The sequence below is a fragment of the Tiliqua scincoides genome, chromosome 5, assembly GCF_035046505.1.
Source record: "Tiliqua scincoides isolate rTilSci1 chromosome 5, rTilSci1.hap2, whole genome shotgun sequence".
NCBI lineage: Eukaryota > Metazoa > Chordata > Lepidosauria > Squamata > Scincidae > Tiliqua > Tiliqua scincoides.
In genome coordinates, this window is record NC_089825.1 from 103,817,355 (window position 1) to 103,842,843 (window position 25,489).

At 44.2% G+C, this 25,489-nt stretch overlaps 2 protein-coding genes across 2 annotated transcripts; both read left to right on the forward strand.

The window, feature by feature from the left end:
• On the forward strand, positions 1 to 978 carry LOC136652781 (olfactory receptor 6F1-like). Its single transcript, XM_066629703.1, has one exon. The coding sequence runs from the start codon at positions 1 to 3 to the stop codon at positions 976 to 978; it is 978 nt and encodes a 325-aa protein (XP_066485800.1).
• A 7,702-nt stretch (positions 979 to 8,680) lies between these two features.
• LOC136652782 (olfactory receptor 6P1-like) lies at positions 8,681 to 9,643 on the forward strand. Its single transcript, XM_066629704.1, has one exon. It carries the CDS (start codon positions 8,681 to 8,683, stop codon positions 9,641 to 9,643), a length of 963 nt encoding a protein of 320 aa, XP_066485801.1.
• Positions 9,644 to 25,489: the final 15,846 nt, after the last annotated feature.

Consider the following 25,489-nt stretch of genomic DNA (forward strand, 5'->3'; position numbering starts at 1 on the left):
ATGCAAGAAACAAATGGCTCCAGCGTGACGGAATTTATTCTACTGGGATTCCCTGGCTCTCGTAAATTGCAGGTCTCACTCTTCATGGTCTTCCTCTGCATGTACATCCTCACCGTCACTGGAAATGTGGCCATCATCGCTTTAGTGAAAGCCAAACGGCAGCTGCATACACCCATGTACTTCTTCCTCTGCAATCTCTCCTTCCTGGAGATATGGTACACAACAGCCTGCGTTCCCAAGACTTTAGCAATACTTGTGTCCCACGATCAAACCATCACCTTTGTAGGATGTGTCACACAGATGTACATTGTCTTCTCTCTGGGATGCACAGAATATTTTCTACTTTCTGTCATGGCTTATGATCGCTATTTAGCCATATGCCACCCTTTGCACTATAACACCATCATGTCAAAAACTTTGTCTATTCAAATGGCTTGTGCTTCTTGGGTATGTGGCTTCCTGGGTATTTCTTTGCCAGCCTATCTTATTAGCCAGTTGTCTTTCTGTGATTCTAATGTTATCAACCATTTCTTCTGTGACATTGTGCCTTGGATAGTCCTTTCATGCACTGACACCTACACCGTTGAAATTGTATGGTTCATAATGGCTGGTATTATCATCACGGGCTCATGTTTGATCACTTTGGTCTCTTACATTTACATCATCACCACTATATTAAGGATTGCATCAGTTCAAGGACGTCAACGGGCTTTTTCCACCTGCTCTTCTCATCTCACTGTTGTGATTATATGGTATGGTTCCACCATTTTCCTCCATGTCACCCCTGCTAAGCATCAGTCATTAGAATTGACTAAGATAGTCACCATCCTAAATACCATAGTAACACCTTTGTTAAATCCTTTCATTTATACACTGAGGAACAATGAGGTTAAGCAAGCTGTAAAGAACATATTTCAAGACACAACAATGACAGTGAATTGCAGAAAAGGCAAACAAAACATTAAAGGCAAACTGTAATCATGGTATAACAGACCATTATTTGGGAAGATATTTTGGTGCAGATTCTAAAGCCCATAGCTATTCAAAGACACAAAAATCTCTGGGCAAGCAACAACTGTCCCATTTGCTTCAACAGCAAGGAACATGCCACATGATTCCACTTTAGTCATGGCTCATTGTGAATGAGCTCTGATATCTCTTTTTAATTCTTGAGTTCTATGTGGGAGTACACAAAGTTGCAATAGTTGACAATGCCCCTAAGAAAGGTGCAGAGTGTATTGTAATCAGCCTCTTGTAGACATTTGCTTTAGGGCACTTTTATTGCCATGAAAACAAGTGGAAGGATTAAGTCTGCAGACTACACCTTTATGCAGTCTGATAAAAAGGCTTATAAGAACACAGCAGTCTGGGGGGAAAAAAACAAAGGCTAAAGAAGGGGGATTATTTTTTAGATTTGCTTCCTAAAGGTCTGTGGGTGTGAACTGCAGATCAGACACTGATGCTGGAGACTGGGTAGAATAGGCATTGTAAGTGTATTAGGTCCCCTCTATCACAGCCTCCTTTGTCTTCTTGCTTAGATACTGCATTCTTCGCATTGTACAGTGTGCCCGGAACTCTGACTCAGGAGTTTTCTTTAATTGTTGACAGCTGAATCAACAGTTTGTCCAGCAGAGGGGGCCTTAAACATACAGCAGGCAGAAGAATTCTCCCTTCATAATTACAGAGCTGAAAACAGGCTTGGATGCACTTCAACTCTGGATGCTGCTGCTGCAGCCGAATATTTCCGGTTCTGTGAAGCAAGAAGGGGAGAGGGGAGGCACATGCTGACAAGCAAGTATCCTGCAGCTTCATTAAAAAGCAAATCTGTTGTTTCCTGGAAAAGGAAATTGACAGGATCACTCAGTGCCATTTCTTCCCTCTTCTAACAGAGAGCTCAGGTCAACATCTTTGCAGTTGCATCTCATTTCCCTGCATTAACAAACCCTTAAGTCAAATTGTAGGCCCCATCCTTCCAGCATTCTAAAAAAAATGCTCCAAGATGGCAACTGCAGTGCCATTAGGTTCAGAAGTGACACTGAGCAAATATTGGTGAGAAGGGAAGCGATGTATCATAAGAGATACATTGCTTCTCTGCATCATAAGAGTATATGTCTTGTAGCCTGGTGCACAATTGTTCCTCAAACCTCCACAGATCATTAAAGCTATGCATAATTCTATCTATAATTCTATGGTAAGGCCACACCTGGAGTATTGTGTCCAGTTCTGGTCGCCGCATCTCAAAAAAGACATAGTGGAAATGGAAAAGGTGCAAAAGAGAGCGACTAAGATGATTACGGGGCTGGGGAACCTTCCTTATGAGGAAAGGCTACGGCGTTTGGGCCTCTTCAGCCTAGAAAAGAGACGCTTGAGGGGGGACATGATTGAGACATACAAAATTATGCAGGGGATGGACAGAGTGGATAGGGAGATGCTCTTTACACTCTCACATAATACCAGAACCAGGGGACATCCACTAAAATTGAGTGTTGGGCGGGTTAGGACAGACAAAAGAAAATATTTCTTTACTCAGCGCGTGGTCGGTCTGTGGAACTCCTTGCCACAGGATGTGGTGCTGGCGTCTAGCCTAGACGCCTTTAAAAGGGGATTGGACGAGTTTCTGGAGGAAAAATCCATTATGGGGTACAAGCCATGATGTGTATGCGCAACCTCCTGATTTTAGGAATGGGTTAAGTCAGAATGCCAGATGTAGGGGAGAGCACCAGGATGAGGTCTCTTGTTATCTGGTGTGCTCCCTGGGGCATTTGGTGGGCCGCTGTGAGATACAGGAAGCTGGACTAGATGGGCCTATGGCCTGATCCAGTGGGGCTGTTCTTATGTTCTTATGTTCTTATGTTCTTATGACATTCGTGACACATCAGGAATTAGGTGAAAGAGGTCCAAATTCAGAAGGTGTGCTTTCCAGAGTACCCTCAGAATCAGGTTTTATGATTAGGAGGGCTAAAGGGGAAGGAAGGATGAGATGAAGGGTCAACAGAAGGTGAGGAGGAGGAGCAGAAAGACAGGATGGGGATGAACCTCAGGAAAGAAGATGGGCGGATAGCAGGAACAGAGACAGGGAAGAGGGTGGAGAGAGCAGGATGGAAGGAACAGTAAGCTGGGCAGATAAGGAAGGAAGGAAACATGTGAACTGGCCAAGGGCTGGGTGCAGTAGAGACAGAGGGGCACTTTGGGCTATGCTGAGGACTGGAGCTCCTCTTGGAAGGTAAACCAGAACTAAAAATGTAGACTCCCGCATGCTGGGACAAGGGGTCCATAGAATTGAGTGCTATGGTTAGGAACAGACCATTGGGCAACAGCAGGAGCACAATAAGAAAAGAGAACAACCCAAGTAAATTAGTAATGCAAGATCTTAATTAGAATGAAAATGCTGAACTGGACAAGCTGGAACTTTATGACTGTGGCTTTCTTGTAAATAAACCCTTTCCCCTTGGAGCATCACATGTTGAGTCTTTGGTCTTGTTTACTGGTGATACCAACTCACAACACTTTGTCCACCATGATAAAGCAAAGCAACATGGAAAACATTTGTTCTCTCAGTAATCTTAGCCTGCTTGATGAAAATGATGCTGCAAAAATTAGTATTGTCCATTTGAAAATGAGATCTTACCTAAATACCTGAAAAATGTTATTTCAAGATATACCAACCAGCTGGTTCTCTGCTTTAAGATGAATTAGTAGCAGGCTAGTCCTATCTTCCATCATATTGTGGCCACACTGCAGTTCAAGTGGTGACCTTCTAGCAAGGCTCTGGCCCCTCCACTTAAGGCATAGATGAAGAGCAATTTACTTGCCTGGTGCATCTTAGGAGGACTTACCTCAGTATTTATTCTTCTCAGCTTTGCTAGCCTTCACCATTCTGAGTTTGGTGGTGCTGCAGCCATCTCACCTACCCTAGGACTAGTTTGACATTAGCTGGTCACCTCAGGGCTGGGTAGGAATGTTTTGCCTCCCACCTGATTGTCCATAGGTGATCTTTTGTGTATGTGTGTGTATGTGTGTGATTGTTTTGATATTTTTTTAATCCTTCCTGTGATGGTCTAGCCCAGCGATTTTCAAAGTTTTTGATCTCATAGCACACTGACAAGGCCCTAAAATTGTCAAGGCACACCATCGACCATTGACAAGGTATACCATGCTGCTGGTACAGGGCTCAAATCCCCCAATCGTCCTACTAATAAATGATCCTCCCCAAAGTGTCATAGCACAGCTATGGACTATCCACGGCACACCAGTGTACCATGGCACAGTGGTTGAAAATCTCTGCCACTTGATCACCTTTGGCAAGCTTAGTGAGGGTCTGGGACTAGAAGAAGAGATCAGGTGTGTATTTGAAGGTATGGAAGGGCAAGTGGGGGAGCCAATGCCAATCTTCAGATGCTGTCTGGGTCAGGGATGCTGGCTGGTTAAGCCTAAATTGCAAAGTCCATTCTAAATGATTTCCAATTTGGGATGAGCTGAGTAATTTGGCTCTTTGGTCTAGAAATAAGACACTCTAAGGGGGAAAAGTTTGAGACTTGTAAAATTATTGATGGGATGAATAGAAGGAAGTTCTTTTCCCTCATGCACAACACCAGAACCAGAGGACGTCCACTAAAATTGACTGGCAAGAGAGTTAGGAAATATTTTTTAATCCAGTGTGTAATCAGTCTCTTGAACTCCTTGCCACAGGATGTTGTGATGGCACCTGGGTTAGATGCCTTTAAAAGGGGATTGGAAAGATTTATGGGGGGAAAGTCCATCACAGGTTGCAAGTCATGATGGCAATATACAATGTTCAGGTTTAAGAGGTAGCCTGTTCTAAATGCCAGGAATACCAGGTGCAATGGTGAGGCAACAGGATACAGGTATCTAATCGTCTCTCAACTATGAGATAAGAACGTAAGAGCCTTGCTGAATCAGGCCAAGGGTCCATCTAGTCCACCTTCCTGTATCTCACAGTGGCCCAGCGGATGCCTCAGGAAGCATGTAATACAACAAGATACCTTGGATGGAGCCTAAAAGGGGGCAGGATCAACAGCCAATGCCCTTCTTGGGCCTGATCCACCTGCATGGTTCAAAATGGACATGTCCCAGTGATATTGCTGGCACGGGTTCAAGTTGGCCCATTTCCTCTGTTGGGGCTTCTCCCGGGGCAAGGGGAAAAATGTCCCCTTACTCTGAGGAGAACTCCAGCAGCCAAAATCCCCCATGGCATGCAGCAGAGGGTGCACCATGGCTTCACCATATGGGGATTAGTTAGTATTGGGCTGATGAACTGATAGGGCACAGAGAAGCTATTTTGTTCAGGTTTATTGATAGCATAAGTTTTTTTTTTAAATTAACAGAATATCATTTCTTGTTTCTAGGAGTATCATCACCTTGGTTTTGGACTTATATCATCTATCTTTTTTCCCCTCAAGTAGATAGAACAAATATCTAAATAAGCTTTGAGTGTCATAAAGAAAACAAGCCATGATATGTATGCGCAACCTCCTGATTTTAGAAATGGGTTATGTCAGAATGCCAGATGCAAGGGAAGGCACCAGAATGAGGTCTCTTGTTATCTGGTGTGCCTCCTGGGGCATTTGGTGGGCCGCTGTGAGATACAGGAAGCTGGACTAGATGCGCCTATGGCCTGATCCAGTGGGGCTGTTCTTATGTTCTTATGTTCTTATTTATCGCCCAGTAAGATTCTGGCTTTTACAGATTGATCTGCTGTAGGTTTGAAATGTCTATCATCCAGTAAAAATTTGTCATTCAATAGAATGTGTTTGTCATCCAACAGAAATAAGAAGATAAGATCATACCAAAGTTCCATCACGTCCAGCATCCTGGCTCTCCCAATAACAAAACCGATACTTTGAGAAGTCCAGAGTGGGATATGTAGGAAATGGCCATCTCTTGTTGTTTCCCAATAGCTGCTATTTAGAGGCATAGGGCCCAGTCCTATCCAAATTTCCAGCACGGTAAGAGAACAAATGTCCCTATACCTTGAGGAGGCCTCTGTGATTGTCTCCCCACCATAGGATGCTGGGCATGCCCCTTTGGCACAGCTGCACTGGCACTAGAAAATTGGATAGGATTGGACCCTTAGAGTCCTTAGAAATAGACTCTAGAAATAGAAATAGAGTGCCTTAGAAATATAATATAGGTCAATATGATTACATATGGAACCTTGGAAACTGAGACCAAGAGATCAAGAAAGGGTAGGTTCAATGAGACCACTTTGGTTCACGGTATGGGCAAACTTTACATTTTGGTGACTTCCTGATTCATAACAGTTGAGTAATTTCACACCCAATATTGCAGAAGATCTGCTGTGCCAAATCTCACAAATTGTACAATGTATCTTTATATTTGATCAACTTTCCCTTTCACTCATTGTCCCTGAAAAAAACAACACACACACACACACTAAAAGCATACCATTATGAAACACCCTACTAATTGCTTTTGATGCACAAAAAGCATAATTGCATTTATGAATAAACAAGTTGATAAAAATATATACTTCAGAGTCAGTGAGTGAATTTACTTCCCTACCTTGGGGAATGAAAGTCATTGTGTCTGAGCCACTCTTTGTTCATTAAAATAAAGAAACACTTTGAAATAATCAAAGTCACTTGTGGCTCAGTAATAAATCAAGCAGCATCCACAATATTTACTGAGAGTGTATATATGTTTTTGGATACATTTATTATGGGAGATTGAAGTCCATGAGAGGACAGATGAATTTTGTAATGCACGGCATCAGAACTTAACTATTGAAATAATAAATTAATCAAGTGTGCTTGAAAAGAAGATAATTTCAAATGAAAAAGGTAATATCTTTAGTAGGCCATGAATTTTAAGAAAGTTATAGAAAAACTATTCTAGCTACATAGAGAGAAGCATAGTGTTTATGAAAAGATGAGGGCCTACTTTTTCTTAATTGGAAAGCTTTTGTTAATATTTCAAACATTAATATTAAAATAATATTTTCTTAATAATTTACCACACTGTCCTGAGATCTTCATCTACTTACAGCCCAATCCTGTCTAGCTTTCCAGCGCCGATGCAGTTGTGCTAATGGGGCACACATTGTATCTTGCAGTGGGGGGACAGTCATGGAGTCCTCCTCAAGGTCATGGAACATTTGCTCCCTGACTTTGGGGCTGCATTGTGGCTGCATCAGCGCTGGAAAGTTGGTTAGGATTGGGCTGTTAATCAGTAGATTGACAGTAGAAAAGTAAGATCGTTTTTCTATATGACCCAAGTTTAAGAGTCATTCATTTCAACATGGGAGACAGTGTGATTTCCCATTTATATTAAAGGATCTAAAAGTGTTTCATTTTGTCAGGATATTAGTCTAAATGTAGAAGGTATTGATCACTGATTGCTAGGGGTTAACCCACAGAACATAGTGAAACTTGCTTCTGGGTAGACACACATTGGACTTCTCTGTACAGAAGTCCTTAATAAAATAAACAAAAACAAACAAGAAATATTCTGTTATCCATACTATGCCACTTTGATAAATATTGCTTACACATTAATAGTTCTCTGAATCCAAAGCATGAAATAAAAGAAGTCCAATGCTTTAATCTTGTTTGATATCTCATGTGGAATTGGAAAAGGTCCAATTGGACCTCATATCTCAGGTGGAATTGGAAAATAATTTTTTTTTATAGCAACATAGTATGTACACAGAAAATTCACTCATTCAAAACATGTTTTTCCACTTAGATACATTGAAAGCAGAAACATCAATTGCATTCTGAATTTTCCTGATAGCCACTTGAATATGTTGTCAATAAAAGAGACAGAATATGTTATGCATAAGTGCAGAATTAAAGATGTCAAAGGACTCATAAAATGAAATAAAAACAAAGGTCACTGAAAATGAATACTTTAATATGAATGTTTGTAAAATATTTCATAGTTATATTTTTGTATTGACTAATTTTTTTAGCTAAAACCTTTCTTAAAATGATATACAGGTGTGCCCCCATCTCCACGGGGGTTCCATTCCAGGTCTACCCGTGGATACATGAATCTGCAGATATGGGGAGGATGCCTACCCTCAGCCTCTGAAGGCAAGGGGAGCTCTGCTTCCCTCATGTGGGGATGCACGTGGGGATGCACATGTGGCAACCTCTCAGTCCTGATCCATGATTAATTGAAATGATGGATACAGCATCTGTGAATATGGGGGCTCCCTGTATATCAAATCTGCTCTGATTTAATCACTGATATCATCACTGATATAGTATATGCTTCTGAGATCCACCCCTTCCCTCCCTCTCCTTCCCCCTCCCTGCCTTCAGCTGATTCACCCCGGAACTCGCCCTGCCATCCCCCTCCAGCCCAAAACACCAGCACCACTGCGGTATGCACAACACCACAGGACAGCATGGAAGCCACTGGGGTATGCGCAAGGCTGCTGCCCATTTGCAGCCTGCCTTTCACACCTCTGAAAATGCCCTGTGCTGCTGGAATTAGAGTTCCAGAAGTACAGGGTGACCATAGGATTAGGTCCCTAGTAAATATATTGATTCATTGACCTCAGCTCATGTCAGCTGAGGGTCAACACATTGATGGATGTTTACAAACCACTCTTAATATTCTGTTTTGTTTGAAATTTTATTTAGTGTTTCCCTTTTATTATTAACAGTGGAAGGAACAATGGACTTACAGGAGAATGTGGAACCAAACATCCCATACAGAATTCATAATTATGGGTTTTCCTGAATTTCCAAAGCATCAGTTCTTGTTGTTTACACTGTTTGTCAGTGTCTACCTTCTAACACTGCTTGAAAATGTTCTCCTCCTGGTGACAATTTGGTTAAACAGCCACCTTCGGACTCCCATGTACTTCTTCCTGGGAAATCTCTCTCTTTTAGAAATCTTCTATGTGTCAGTGACAATGCCCAAATTGTTCTCCAATCTGTTGTTGGGTGAGAAGACCATCACTTTAGGGGGCTGTCTCACCCAGTTATTTTTTTTCCTATCCTTGGCTTCCTCTGAATGTTTCCTCTTGGCAACAATGGCCTATGACAGGTATTTGGCAATCTGTCACCCATTACATTATGCATCACTCATGAATCACAGAATCTGCACAATTTTGAGCCTGGCTTCCTGGTTAGGTGGCTTCCTGGCTTCCTTTCCATCTGTGGTGATGATCTCCAACTTGCGGTTCTGCAGCAAAAGCACTATCAGACACTTCTTCTGTGACCTCTCACCCCTGTTGACATTGTCATGTACTGACACATCATTCATTGAGAGGCTAGATTTTTTGGCAGCATTGGCAGTCCTCATGACATCACTACTTGTGACTGGAATGTCTTATGCAAGCATCTTTTGTACAGTTGCAAAGATTCCCTCCACCAAAGGGAAACGTAAAGCTTTTTCCACTTGTGTCTCTCACCTGACAGTTGTCTCTATGTTCTATGCCACCACCATATTCATGTATGCCCGACCCAAGGCAATTGGAACCTTTGACCTCAACAAGATGGTGTCCATCCTCTACACGGTGGTGGCCCCATTCCTCAACCCAATAATCTACAGTCTCAGGAACAGGGATGTGAGAGAGACTTTAAGGAGAGCCTTACGTAACTTAGCCACTTTCCCAGAATGTTTTGCAACAGGAAGATTAAAACAGTAGACAAAGAGAAATGAGTCATAATTTGGGGGAAAAAAAGTGACTGGATTCAGGGTGCAATCCTAATCAACTTTCCAGTACTGGCATATCTGTGCCAGTGGGCATATGCTGCTTTCTGCAGTTGGAGGGCAGTCATGAAGGCCTCCTCAAGGTAAGGCAATGTTTGTTCCCTTACCTTGGAGTCACATTGCCCTTATGTCAGCGCTGGAAAGTTGGTTAGGATTGCTGCCTCAGACAAGTATCCTCACTCCTCCATGAGTATGATGAGTTTTATGATGGTAATGACTGAGAGCCGAATCCTGTCCAACTTTCCAGCACCGGTGTAGCCATAATGCAGCCCCGAGGTAAGAGAACAAATTGTCCCATACCTTTGTGGCCTCTGTGACTGCTTCCCCAACACAGGATGCAATGCACGCCCCATTGGCACGGCTACACCGACACTGGAAAATTGGATAGGATTGGGCCCTGAATGAGGGTAGAATATGAGGTTTTACCATGTCATATGATGCTCTTTGTTACCATAGGGTTTCAGCAAACTAGATGTCGGCGGCTTGTTTGTCACAAATTGGATTCTTATAGGTGATTTCTTTCTACCAGATACCCCATTATTTCTTTATTATAAAATAACCATCTGCCAAGCAATAAAGGTTCTGCAAATGTCTGAACTAGGCAACTTGGCTGCCTTGACCCCCCCCCCCTTCTAATAGGGGTTATGTAGGGAAATCCAAAGGTTGTCATGAGCCCATCTCTGGTTGGAGCCAGGGTTCTAAAGCCCAAAGGCAGAACTGAAGAGCTGCATTTCTCTCCCTCAGGGTGGGTGTCCACACTAAAAGGGGAAAGAGCACCATATTCAAGATCTGCTGCAAGATTTCAGTTGACTGAATTTGTGAAATCAATAAAGTGGCCCAATTTATACCAACAACAGGCTTGTCTCATGTGATTCGTTCAAGAGGATGTGCACATTTGAATCTCTGTGATGGTCAGTCCATCTCCCTTACTGAAACAGGTCAAAGGACTGTATGTAAACTGCTGCCATGGAATCTGGGCTGCAGTTGGGTTATACCCATCTTATATAAAATTACCAGAGATGGGAAAATCCAGCGTGGCTTAACTTGAGTCGCTGAGTCACTCCCCCTGCAACTCAACTAAAAATGAGTCATAGCACAGGCACTTTCCAGATTGCCACCATTTAATGACTCGATAGGACTTGAGGGAAGTCCCCCCGCCATTTAAAAAGCCCGCCATGGAAAAAACAGGGCTGCTGCCAAGTAGCTTGTGTGTGTCAGATTCTCTTTGTTCACTCCCCCGATGTCCCTGCCCATCTGTAAACAGAACAGGAGGGGTGGGAGGGACGGAGAGAGAGCGGGGACAGAATTGGCAAGGGTTCCAAGTAGCAGCTGGGGGGCTTACTAGGACAACCCAATCCTTGGCAGCTCTACTCAGAAGTAATCTCACTGCAGCTGGTTATTCAATGAGAATTCCTTCTTCCTTTCCATGCAGTCTGCAAGTGTGATCACTCCCTCCCCTCTTTGCCTGCCTCCTCCCTCTCCCTGGGCTTCCACAGCCAATTGTAAGAATCCCCCTTGCCTCCTCCTTCCTCCTCCTGCTGTTCCTCAGCCAATGAAAATATGAGAATGCCCTTCCTTCATCCAATGATCATCCCTTCCTTAATTCCTATCGCACAGTTCTGCCTCCCCCCTCCTGCTCACATTAACCCTTTCCTGCCTCCCGGCTGAAACCTCCCTGCTGTTCGCCCAGTTGAAATGCTTGCCCATCCCCGCCCTCGCCCTGCCTGCTCTGTTTCCCCTACCTCTTGTGTCTTCACATCAACCCTATGAGGTAGCAGCCTGTGCAGGGCTGGCCTTAGAAGCTGCAATGCAAGACAGCAAGAACATGGTGGTTACACTCCTAAAGAGTATCCCGAATATCACCATTCACTATATTCATAGAAACGAAAAGATACACATATCCTCTCTCTCTCTCTCTCTCTCTCTCTCTCTCTGTGTGTGTGTGTGAATAAGTGGGAGAAGGCCCACCCTAAGCTCCATGGACTGAGAGATCTCAGCATGTCCATAATTAAAGTGAAAGACTGTTTCTTTATATCATTGTCCATTGTGATTATGAAAACTACACCAAGTAATGAAATCTATATGAGTGCATTCCCAGGTTCCCAAGAGCAAAAACCAGACAAACCAGTTTGGATCACAGAGACAAAAGGCAACTCAGCATTACAAGATTTCAAGTTAAAGCAAATGCACACACAGAGAGAAGAAATACTGAGAGGGATGGCTGGATGCCAAGCTGAGTGCTCTGGAAAAAGAGTGGAAATTAGCCTTTTGTGTGTATTTGTATATGTTAAATCCAGAAGGAAGGAGGTATGTATGTTAATAGGAAAGATATTTCCATTCTGAGGGCATGGATGCAAAATGCTAAGAGATTCCCTTTCCAACGTACTTCTTTAATGCCATCTATACAATGAATCTTTGAAGAGGAAACTGAAAAGGTACTGGAAGCAATCTCTAACAAGCTATTGGAGATTGCACATCCAAACACAGCTCTCTGTATCCAAGTGATGTGAATGACTAGTTGTGTATTTTCCTTTAAGGAAGAAAATTTTACAAAATGCAACGTTGGTGAAAATCTCTGTGGCTAAATTGACACAAAATTATCTTTAAGTTTAATCAAGCATAACTCAGAGACACATGCCCAATATGCTTAGTGCTGCGGTTTTCAATCCTTCCAGGAGTTTGGAAACCACAGTAAGTCTTTGCAGGGGAGGGGAGGGAGGCAGCAGGGGCAAGGGGAAGGCAGCAACGCGATCCTCAGGACCACATCGCTAAGGGGGGCTGCAGGGACTGGGATGCACTCACCAGTCCCTGCAGCAGCTTGTCGGGGGTACGGGGAGCCCTGCACAAGTGTCTGCAGGGCTCCCCAGCCCTCTAAAAGTGAAAGTGGAGTGATCACGCACCACTTCCGGTTTTGCAGCAGTGGAGTGCGATCGCGCCACTTTCACTTTTGGAAGGCTGGGGAGCCCTGCAGACACTTGCACAGGGCTCCCCACACCCTGGGAAGGCTGCTGCAGTGATGGTGAGTGCATCCCAGTCCCTGCAGTCCTGTTAGCGATGCGATCCTGGGGGTCCTGGGAATCCTGGGGATTGCGTCACTGCCTTCTCCCCTGCCCCTGCCCCTTAAGGGGGCAGAGGCCAGGGCCTTCAGGCTGGGGTGTCACGATGCCCCAGTTTGAATACCACTGGCTTAGTGTGTTTTCTTTCCTTTATGCTAAGGCCTTGTTCTAAGGGCCTCACACATCAGAGATTTAGGGCGCAATCCTAACCCACTTTCCAGCACTGAGGTAAGGGCAATGCAGCTTCGAGGTAAGGAAACAAAAATTCCCTTAACCTCGAGGAGGCCTCCATGACTGCCCCCCAACTGCAGGATGCAACACATGCCCCACTGACACAGCCGTCAATGAGGGAAAGTTGGTTAGGATTTGGGCCTTAGTCGAAGTCAAGAAGGAGCACATATTGTTTGCTATAGTGTTCATCATTTACAGTACCCTTACAGGAGCATTGCTGCCCAATCACCATTACGGCCACACCACTATAGCCACATTGTAGAGGCCTGAGCGGCTGGTAAAGCAGAACTTTTTTTAAGATGGGTCCCAATGCTAAAAGGTTGGGAAACTACTGGCGTAATGCATGGTAATACATTCCATAAAAACTGTGTTGATGCTGTGCCCAAACTAAACTGTGTTCAGCACAAGATAGGGCTGCAAAGTGGCTCAGCTGGAGGCAAGGGGAAATTCTTCACTTTACCCCTGGGTAAGCCACTGCAGCTCCTATGAGTCTCCTCAGACTTGCACCACCTCCTGAGGTGGCACTATTCCAAGGACAGCGGATCGGCTTGAAGCTGCTCCGCACTGCTCAGGAACAGAGGTTGGGATCCAGCATAATAGCCGGATCCCAGCCCCGCGTCCTGCTCCCTGCCTGCCCACCCCCAGGACCACCATCCCCCATCTCAGAATACCTCCCTCCTGCTTCCTCCTCGCCTCCTCCCTGCTCTCCACCGAGCCTTGCATTGGCTGAGTTCAGCCAACACAAGACTTGCTCCCTCTGTTGGCACAGAAGCTGAATTCAGCCTCCGCGTGCTGATCCAGCCGACTCTTGAGGAGGCTGAATTCAGCCTCTGTGCGCCAGCTCGAAGTGTCCTCCTGGGCTGGCACAAGGGACTTGCACTGGCCTAAGGGCGAGTCAGGATTGCACCCTTAAACTATTGGTGGTATGCTAAAAATAGTAGTGTTTTTGAAATCCTTTCACCAAAATTAATAAACAACAAAATATTCAGATAAACACAAAATTGTTCAAATTGGGTTGCACAATGTTATACTTGTACATCTCTGGATAATTTTAGTGGAGAACTTTAGTGTAATAGAATATCCTATGACAAAAAGGCACAATAATGAATGACGTCAGTGAATAATGAATTTCCTGTGTATTGTGTTGTCCATTTCGGCCATAACGGTTACCCTGAAGTGTTAGCAGCAAACCCTCACTCAAATATTTGACTCTTAGGGAGAGATCAAGTGTGGAAAAGCACATGGCTGAATTCATAACCAAGGGCTAATCATATTCTGTACAGAATAGAGACACACAGCTCAAAAAAACCTGCCTATGCAAGTATTACATTTTGTTTCATTAGCAAATCATGTTCAGTTGCAACTTTGTCCTAAAAATGAAACTTTTACAATTAGTCACACAGGGACAGCTGCCCAGGAGTTAACAAGATGCAACTCTTCCCAAATGATTTTTCTCGTACATTCCTTGCTCTCTAATAAACCCTCTGAGAATGTGCTCTCCAGGTCACAATAATCACTTCCCCAGCGGCCAATTCAGCAGCAGCCCTGGAGACTGAAAAAACTGGAGACCTTGATTAACCTCTTGGGCTATTAGAGTGACAGGTGACATGAAGTTTCTGTAACTCTAACAGGGCTCACAGGGAGCTGTTAGCTCACAAACTTTTTTCAAAGGTAAGTGCATCTCTAAGCAGAGGTGATATTTCATATGGTGAAAAAAATGTCAGTATCACCGACACTGATTAAAGGTAGACAAAAGAAGGGAATAGATCTGTTTTGTCTTTTCATTGCTTTTCTAACAGATTCATTGCAAGATTCATTGCTTTTCTGTGTAGGGAGGAGGAGTGTGTGTGAATATATTTACTCTCTTTTGTGCAATGATAGTTCCACTTGCAAATTCCATCAAGCATCTAAGCAATTAAAGGAATGACAAAATATGGGTCACAGTGACTATAGTCTCAGCTCTGGCCAAAATCAGCCTTTCTTGAAACTAGCTCTGCATGGCTAAAAGGAACCCAAGAGCAAGCCTGAGACATACTACACATATAATTAGCTCTGTTTTTGCCTTGGTTTGTAAGTAACAGTTATTCCAGGGCAATCAGCATTGGACCCATGATAAGGAGTTTTCTAACACCCCACCCCCCATTCTCGGTGACTATGAATTAGACAGTAAAGATGGCAGGACTCTTTCAAGTCAGCACGATTGTAAGGGGCCAATATGAAATTAAAGGATTTGTGATACCCTTGCATCAGGGCTATCATATGCAATGCCCATGGAGGTGTCTGGGGCACCCTTCTGCCCAGCTACTGTTGGGTGTCACAACCTAGGGCCCAATCTTATCCAATTTTCCAGTGCCAGTGCAGCTGTGCCAATGGGTCATGCACTGCATCTTGTGGTAGGGCAGCAGTCACAGAGGCCCCCTTAAGGTATGGGAACATTTGTTCCCTTACTTTGGGGCTGCATTGCGGCTACACCGGTGCTGGAAAATTGGATAGGATTGGGCCCTTAGCCTCCACCCTGAAAGTATAGTGAATGTGGATGTGTGGAGAGCAGAGGAAGGCAGAGCATCTTGTTCTTGCTCTCTTCCTCTTCTCTAGCCCCCTGCCCCCTGAAACACAAGCATGCCTGAGCCAAGCATAGCAACAAATAGCAGTGTACCACGCAGGCCTACAAAGCAAAGGTGAAGTGATGGTGGCAGTAACACCAGCTGTGGAGGTTGGCAGGATGGATGTGGGCATGTGAGCATGTACATGAATGGGCCAGTGGGTCCAAGTGGCAAATGTGAGTGCATATGGATGGACAGTTGGGTCAAAAGTGGTGCATGAGTGAGAGTGTGTGGATACGGGCATCAAAGCAATCTGATGGGAGCAAGGGGGAGAAGGGGGGCAGGATCCTGCAAAAGGCCTTATCATATGAGGGAGGGAGGAAAGCATGGGTCCAGAGGGGCAGGAGCAGGCTAGGGATGAGGGTCAGTGGTGATGAGAGGACTCTCTGGCGAGGAAGCTGACTGGCCTGTGAGACTACAAGGAACCACAAGCAGGGTGAAGGATGAGGGTGAAGCAACCACCTTCCCTCCTAGTCCCTTGGTTCTTAGACTTCACTGGAGTCTGAGAACCAAGGTAAGTGTGTGGAGGGGCGGGGCAAAAGCAGCAGCATTATCACTAGGATTGTGCCGCTGCCGGGGCTGATCGGGCGTGATTTTCACTTACCTGAGTCAGCTCCTGCCTCCTGGGGCTGTGGAGAGCCCTGCAGAGGCTCCTGAAGGGCTCCTAAAGCCTCTAAAAAATTTTTTTTTTTGAAGTCAGAATCCTTTTCCTGTTCTCTGATTCTTTCCCTTCGCCCGCCCCTTAAGAGGATAGAGGCAGAGATTCTTAGGCTGGGGCATCTTGATACCCCAATTTGAGAACCTCTGCCCTTAGTTTATCTGAGGCCTATAGCTCTGGATCTGCAAAGGGGGGGCCACTCCCTTTGCCTGATAGCCGTGACCTCTTATGGACTTCTTGAGCCTATGGTGACAGGCACCCTGCCCAGGGCCAGACAGTTAGATAGGAAATGTACTTATGGGTGGAAGATGAATGAGTGAGTATGTTCGGGTGTTGTGTGCTTGTGTTATCCATGAGTAGAAGTTGTAAGCCCCTTTCCTGCTAATTGGGTAAGAGGCACTTTTTCAAGTGGGTGCTCCTTTTTTTAGCAGGGGGAGAGTAACTGGCCCACCTCACCCCAGCAGTGTCTGTTCTGGTGACTGTCTGCTGGTGTTCTTTTGCATCTTTTTAGATTGTGAGCCCTTTTGGGACAGGGAGCCATTTAGTTATTTGATTAATCTCTGTAAACCGCTTTGTGAACTTTTAGTTGAAAAGCGGTATATAAATACTGTTGTTAATAATAATAATAATAATAATAATAATAATAATAATAATAATAATAATAATAATAAGCCTATGAATGGATAGTCGGGTGGAAGAAGAGTGCGCGCACCTGCATAGCATGTGCAGGCTGGGTCTCTGAACTAGTATTTAATTTATATTTAGATTGTATATAGGGGGGCATTTCAGATGACCCCAGAATAGCAAATCTCAGGATAGCCAATACTGTATTAACGGTGCTGGTTTGCCTGCACCATCCTAACTGGCCCCTAATATCTTTCACTAATACATTTGTCTACACTCAGGAACTGCTCAAGGCAAACCCAGTTCTGCAGCCTTACATGCACTTTGAAACTGAGTAGCTCACTGACTTCAAGTAGCCTTCCTGATTTTTCATTAAGCATTGAATCAATCACATTGACCAGCAGGGGGAGTGATCACAGAAGATGCTTTACTTATGAGTCAAGTGATGCACATCCATTTTAAGATATATAGATGCACAGTATAATTTTCAGTAATTAGAAAGCGGATTTCTAGCTGTGTAAGTGTGTGTATGATCTTACAGGTAAGCCAAGTGGGAAACAAAAGCTTCTTACATAACACACCTCAACAGCAAGCAGAACGCTTATTTAAAAAAAAAAATATTAATGATAATTGTTTATTGGTAAGTGGTCACTGTCTAGCAAAGAAATGAAAGATAATGAATCATTTGGCCAGCTGCATGCAGAAGTCATGGAAATTGAACTATTATTGGTAAAATGCTTCCTCATTTCAACAATTAACTGATAAACTAGATTCTGCAGCCATGGTCTCTTAATTAATTGAAAGCCATTGCGAAATTCCTTCTGAGATTTTAAGTTGGCTGAGAGCCCAGAATGTTCCCCATTCTTCTGAAGGAATTAAACACAAATTTAGAAACAGAATTATGTTTCTTGGTAATGGGTTCCACTGGGAGGCATTAGCAAGAAACTGTATAGGGGAAGACAGAGCCCTAAGCAGAAATCCCAGTGAGGGTGATTAAAAAGAAAGGGGGGAAAAAATTGGTTTCATTAATTGAGCTTAGATGAGCAAGAGCAACCAGGGACATGCTGCCTGTGATATGTATTTAGAAGGGAGAATGAGTTGGGTATGGATGTCAGGTCATTTAATGTACTCCCTTGTGTCCAATGAAGCGATTTCTCATACATTCCGTTAGTCTCCCATACTGCAAAGGAATGTTTAGATTAGCCATTGTGGTAAAACTAAAAACTGAGCAAATCGGAGAGCATCTCCCTTAAGAAAAGACAAGAGTGTTAGCAAAAGGTATTTGTAACTCCTCCAGCTGCTGCAAAAGTTATGAGGGAACCCACTGTTACATCACAAAGTCCTGTGAATATCCTACCGCCTGTGCATTCAAGCAATGCAGCAACTGTTTGTTGCCTCTAAGATGTAGGCGAACATTTATATAGCTTGTTTTTTTTTGGTTTTTGGTTTTGTTTTTACCCCATGCAACAATAATTCCAACCCTGTTAAAATAAATCAATGAAATGCTATCCCATCCTATCTGAAGGTGTGATGTTACAATGCCAGTCATATCAGCAAGGAAGCCTTTTATTATTTATTATTTATTTATAAAATTTATATCCCGCCTTTCTATCCTAGTAAAGGGCACTCAAGGCGACTCACAATAAAATCATATTAAATCATTTTCGCAACAGTCAACTACAGCAAGGGTGTCCAACTCATTTCATACAGCTGGTTGAAATGTATTCATGGTGCCTACTGGGGGTCAGAAGTCAAGGAAATATACATGGTCAGTGAAATATATTGGAAGCTTGTACTATGTTGTACATATCTTACTACTGCATTTGTCTGAAGATGGTCCTTGAAGTTTTGTCAAATTCAATCTGGAGTATTAAATGATGGTGTGGCCACAATATTAGTTCTTATTTATTTTTTAAAATCTGTCCTATTTTTTTTTATTATTATAAGCATGATTCCTCAAGATCTTGAGTCCTAGGTTATATAAAACCTAGGAACATTTGCCTTTCTGCTGTGCCCCTTACCTGGATATGGTAGGGATACTGGTGAGAGTGGAAGTGATCATTCCCACCATTCGAGGGAGAACGCATATCATCTCATGGCATACTGACAAGCCCTCCTCCCACAGCTCACAGGAGAGGTCGAACAGTTGCCCTTATGCTGAGAGTAGTTGCATGAGGCCAGCATGGGCTCCAGCAAGTCTCCAGAGGGCCAGAGGCTCATTGGAGACTGGGGGCTTCCCGCGGGCCAGACTGGGAGTCCCCGAGGATTGCAAATGGCCCCCGGGCCAGGGTTTGGGCACCCCTGCTCTACGTTGTTCAACAATGAAACCATGCATGTCCCATGCTTTGGGGTATACAGGTTGTGTCTTGACATCTGTGAGGGTTCCATTCCTAGAACCCCATGAATGCCAAAAATCACATTAAATGGAATCCATTTTTTTAAAAATGCCCCTTCTTTCTGCAGTTTAAAAATAGCCTCGCTTGCCACTGTAATGCGGGAGAGCAGTAGCTAGAGGACAACCAATCAATTAATATCTCTCCAGGGGTTTAGAATACCTTAGCTTCAGTTCATTCCCCCCCCCCCCAGCACAGGGGAAAAAATGGAAAGCAGAAATCATGATCACCTCCACTTTGTACTCTGCATGCCCACAAAGGCTTCCCTGGTGTGGACGGCACTTATCGTTCTTCAGGGAAGCTTTTACCAAGTGTCTCCGTTTGCCCTCCATCATCTTCGTGTCTAGTCGCTTCTGGCCTCCAATGCCCTGGCAGTCTTTACGCCCAGATTCCTGGGCAGAAGCAGATGGACACAAAGATTATTAGAGGTGAACAGAAGTGCTTTGTCAAGGCTCCTCCACAGAATGGTAAGCGCCAGTCACGTGGCGGAGGGCTTTCAAAGGCTGCTGGATCCAGCTTATGGGCCAGGGACTGGAGGGCCCTGCCCTATGTCCCTTTTGAGGGTCTTTTGATGAATTCTATTCATAATTTTTAAAAATATTTTTATGAAAAAAGTGCCTCAGCAGAAATAGACAGAGAAAAAAGTTATGAGCCTCTCGTCTCTGCAGGGCCCTGCAGAGACGAGAGGCTCATAACTTTTTCTTTCTTTCTTCTGAGGCACTGTGAATTGTGAATAGAATTGCGAATAGAATTCATCAAAAGACCCTCAAAAGGGACATAGGGCAGGGCCCTAGGCTTCAACCTAGTCAGCCTTATGAATAATACGGCCCTGTATTGAACACGATCTCAAACAATCTCAGGAGATTTTGGATAATCTTGCAAGATCTTGCATGATCTTGGCGGAGTGCTGGCAACTATTGGGGTGCCTGTCCTCCTATTGGGGTGTCACTGTGACAGGATGCTATGAACAGGGTGACTTTGAGAACCACTGACCTGTATAGTCATATTTTATATACAAAGGCCTTCCGGTTGGAGTTACAGATGTAACACACATATTTGCTTCCATGTCTAGTTCAAAATATGCCGTTCTCCCACCCATAATGCTGGTGTTGATAGGGTGTTGATGAGGTGCATCATATTGCTGGTGTTGATGGGGACCACATAGGAAATGTCTTTTTTTATTTTCTTGTTGTTGAGGGACTGTGCTATATAAATAAGTCACAATGGTCTAGTTCAGTACTGGTGGGAAGATAAAGAAAGATATAGGGCACACAGATGATCATCTCAAAATGAAGTTTTTTAACCTGATTTTGGGCCATATACTGACTACTGCAGGGTCTGGACTCAGTAGTATGATATCTCCACTAAGTGGAGCAGGGAAGGTATGCCATTTGAGCATGAGACAAATGACCAGGTGATAGGCCAGCCAACTAGGCCTTGTACTGTCTGGCCAATCATAGACCAATGTGAAGGTAGCTATATAAGGCTATATAAAGGAAAGTGGTGAACCTCGTGAAGGGTGCTTACCCTCCCGTGGCTTTGCAGCTTAAGAGGATTTTGAGCCTGACACAAGCTGGATGGCTGGATGGCTAATAACATTGGAAGGTTCTTCTGGACATACCTATAAGGGCCAAATCCACTCTGACACTACAATATTCATATTGTTTTGCTTTTTAATCTGCTTTGGATTAAAAGCAGTGTTGGTGAGATTGCATGCTTCTGGCCTGGACCCAATGTGCCCTCTTAGACCTACCCAATTTACACCAGCAAAATAGCTAGTGTGGATCTGAGTAGGCTGTTTTGCCAGCTTCACCTAGAGAACTTATGCCCACTTTAAGATAATTAGTTCCCCTCTTCACTCTTAGAGTAGCCCTAATTCTGCAGAAAGCTGCACTGCTGGACCTCACCATCAGGGTAGCTCGCCTGTTCAAACTGCAGAGGTCCTCCTTCCTCCCATCTTCTGCAAGCAGCTTCTCCAGCCACCACAACAACACCTTGATCCTCAGGTCTTAGGCATGACAGCCATACACTGGTCTCCAGTGTCTCCGGCAGTCTCTGTTCCAGCAATCCTCGGAAATTCATTTGCCAATTGATCAGTCAGCAGATCCAGTAGTCCATCAGCCAGTCTATTAGTTCCTCAGTCCATTAATCCATCAGTTTAGTTCTCTCTCCTTCCTTCCTCCAAGCTTTCCTCCTTCTACTATCCACACCACTTTTCCTTTTGCCAGGTACTGCTTTTATCCCTGAGGTCCTTGTTGCCTCCAAGTGGCTGCAGCCTTGCAGCACACTCACTGCAATCATGGTGTTAATTCCATGCTTGCCTGCCAGTTGACACCACACCCTATCTCCTTGAGGGATCGTGCGCATTTCCATTACATAGGCCCATTGGGGCCCAGAGAGTGGCACAGTAGGAAAGTAAAACATTTCTTTACTTACCTCTCTGCCCAGCAACATAGCTGGAAGGAGTGCTGCCCTGGCACACCTTTCAGGGCTGGGCTGCCTTCTTACCTATACCCCTCTAAATGTGACATCTAGAGAGTGTTCTGAGGTCCAGAGTGGCCTCCCTGAGGCTCAGAAGGCCTTTGAAGGCATCTGAAAGATCTTTGAACATCACTTCCGGTTTTTCGGGTAAAACCGGAAAAGATGCTCTAAGGTCTCAGAACACCCTCCGGACACAACCAAAGTCCAGCTCCAGTTGCGTTTGGAGGAGTCAGGGTGGTTGCAAGCGACGGGGTAGAACCCCAGTGGCTGTGGCAGGGGTAGCATTGCTGCCCCCCCATAGAGAGCCGCCAAGGGTGTGACCCCTCCACACCAGCTACACAACTGTTTCTGCCACAGACTGGGCCCCAACTGGCCCACAGGATGCTGTTTCTGCACCACTGCATCACACAGGCTGGCCCTGGATAGGATTGGAGTGTCAGAGTTTTAATCTGCTTTGTGGCGCTTTTTTTGTTGAAAAGCATTATATACATATCCTTAATAACCTCATATTCACTAGTGCTGTTATAAATTGTTATAAGAGTTACTTACACCAAGTATATATAGCTTAGCCATTAACTCTTGTACTTGTACTTAGTGTAAAGGCATCCATAGAACAAGCAAAGTGATATTAAAGTGGTGAGGTTGCCTCTCACCATGTGTAGATTTGGTGCCCAGATTTGGTTCCAGGAGTTAACTAGGTTGGGGACTGACTGAGGGCCCAAGCCCATCATAGGGCCCACCTGAACCACCAGTATCAGATATTGGGTATTGGCAGTACCCAGTGTTCCTTTAGGATGTGGCATTGGGGTCCAGCTCCAAGGCTCCTAGCAACTGGTTTGGTTTTGAGGGTCCCCGCCTGACCGACCTTCACCTGGATCTAAATTCTAGCCAAAATGGCTTGATTTCTGAGCAGATACGAGGCATAGCGCTGGTTGTTTCTGGAATAGAAACACTGCTGCTGGGTCAACATGAGGGTTATGAAAGTTACCAATGACTTTGAACAGCTCTAGATATCCTCAGAAGAACTACTGGCTTAACATCAGATGCTGACAATGTTAAAGCCAGCACACAGTCGAATGAATGATTTACAGCCAGTGCATTTAACCAGGCTGCACTCTTGATGGCAGCAAAGGCCAAACAAATGTCCATCAAAGCAGGCAGAACAGAGAAGGCAGCAAATTTGATCATGTCATGTCACTTCAGTACACATGGCTTGGGGTGGTATTTTAATGTGGATCCATAATTACACTTATCACTAAAACCCTGTACCACACACCTTATTAATTAACCTGATGAATTCATACATCACAAAATTAGCCTCAGGAAATCTCAGTGTAGGTCAGCTCAGAATAGGTTTGGTGACTACAGCTGCAGTCCTGTGCATACTTACCTGGGAGTAAATCCCATCAAACACAATGTGGCTTACATGCCTAGGCTTGTACTCTAAGGCTGCAATCCCAAATACCTGTATTAGTGAGTAAGCCCCATTGAATACAGTGAGGCTTCCTTCTGAGCAGGCATACTTGCACTGTAATCCTGTGAAATTTGTGCATGGAGTAAACCCAGTGAACATAGATATTTACTTCCAAATAAATAAAGGTCAGAATTTATTTATTTATTCATTTTTTCACATTTTTATACCACCTCTTCCAAGGAGCTCAGGGTAGTGTGCAGTGTTCCTCCCCTCCTTTTGTCCTCACATCACCCCTGTGAGGTAGGTGAGGCTGAGAGAGAGTCACCGGCCTTAAATGGTTTAATTGTCTTACAATGATACTTGAATCCCAAAGAATATAGCTGACATTACAATGACTTCTGCTTGTGGAACTCTGTCATTCATACTTTTGTTATCCACGCTATTCACAAAGTAGTGAAAAGGTCACAGTTCAGAAGTTAAGCACCTGTCTTGCATCCAGAAGGTCCCAAGCTCATCACCAACATCTCCAAGGTTGGCTACGGAAGAAAAAAAAATCCTACCTGAAACCCTGGAGAAGTGCAAGCCTGGAGAGTATTGAGTTAACAATGCTGACAGTCCAGTTCGAACTAAATTCCCCCATGCCAATGCAGTGGTGCCAGCATGGGCTAAGCTGAATCCTATGAAGAAATTTTGGCTGCTGGAGGTCTGCTCATTTGTCCCCTTGCCCCAGGGTAAGTTCTAGCAACCACAATGGGTCAACTTGTACCTGTGCCAGCGATATTGCTACCACAGGTCTTTGTTGATTCATGTTGGCAAATCAGGCTTGGGAAGGGGGATATGACATGGTGTGTGCTGGCATTACCAATCACACCCCCTCCTAGGCCCAATCTGCTTTCCCCCCCCCAAAAAAAAACCCTGTTGCTGCTCCCCACTCCATTATAACCCTTCCCCACCCTCACTCTCCCCTGCACTGGACTTATGCACTCTGGCAGGCATCAAACACCCCTCCCCCCACTGACTTAACAGTAGCAGCACACAACAGAGAAGATTCAGTGGGTGACTGTCACCTATGCACAGCCTCTGGCCATTTGTCGTGGTGGTCATGGCCCACAGAACCATTTTAACCATCCCATTTTAGAAACTTCTCCAGAAATCCTGAATAGCTCCATGCACATGGATTTAGTCCCAGTTGTCCTCCAATACATACATGAAGTCCTGGGTTTAGGATGTGTTTTTTGTTTATTTTTGTAATTACCATTACCATTGACCTCTGCATAATTAGCTCTTTTATACATGCACTGCATCATAGCTCTTGAGTAACATAAACAGCAGTCATTCTTATGATGATATTGCAAGACTGTAGCACAACCCCTCAATGATGGAATTATATCCCAGTGGGGGCCCTTTCCTCACATCATGCACACTATTTCAAGACAGTAGATTCCCAATTATTACCCACCCTTTACAAAAATGCTTCTCTAAGCATGCTGGATATTCTTTGAAAACATGTTTTAGAATTTCTGATTGCAATTTATCCCCAAGTTTTAGAACCAAAACGAATGGACGCCAGATTTGTACTTTCAGTAATGACCATCTACTCATATAACTGACACACACAAACATGTAGATACAAAGTAAAAATGTGTTCACACTTTCTCATAGGTGGACTGGATACTTGATTTGTGCTCAGCGGGTCAAAATGTGAAGGCGGGTCAAAAGCCTTTGTAGATCACAACAATCTTACAAAATATAGGTGTGTGTCCTCATTTATTTCTCATATTTTTCACCTCCATCACTATGCACAAAGGAATAACCATGTTGCCTTCCCACCTTGTCTGCAACTGTTACCCTGCACATGCCCGATCTCATCTGATCTCGGAAGCTAAGCAGAGTCAGGCCTGGTTTGTACTTGGATGGGAGACTGACTGTGAATATGTGGTGCTGTAGGCTTATACCATAGTCTTTCGGGACTGAAGGTTGCCAACCATTGCCACCTAGGACTAAGTTCAAAGGCACAAAAGGAGGGGAAGAACTATGAACACCATCTTGAGCTCCTTGGAGGAAGGGTGATATAAAAATATGAAAAACAAATAAATGAATAATGAATCAACTTTGCTGACTCTAAGCTGGCCTGGATCTGATCAGTGTTGGCCTGAGAGCCTGCATGGGAGCCTTACGGGTATTCATGTGAGTTTCATCATGAAAGACAAGTGAGATAAACATGTATTGAAAGAATAAATATTTCTTTTAAACTCTCACTCACTCTGTCAGTCTCTCACTCTCACAATTCATATAAGCATTCAAAAGAACTGAAGGAAATG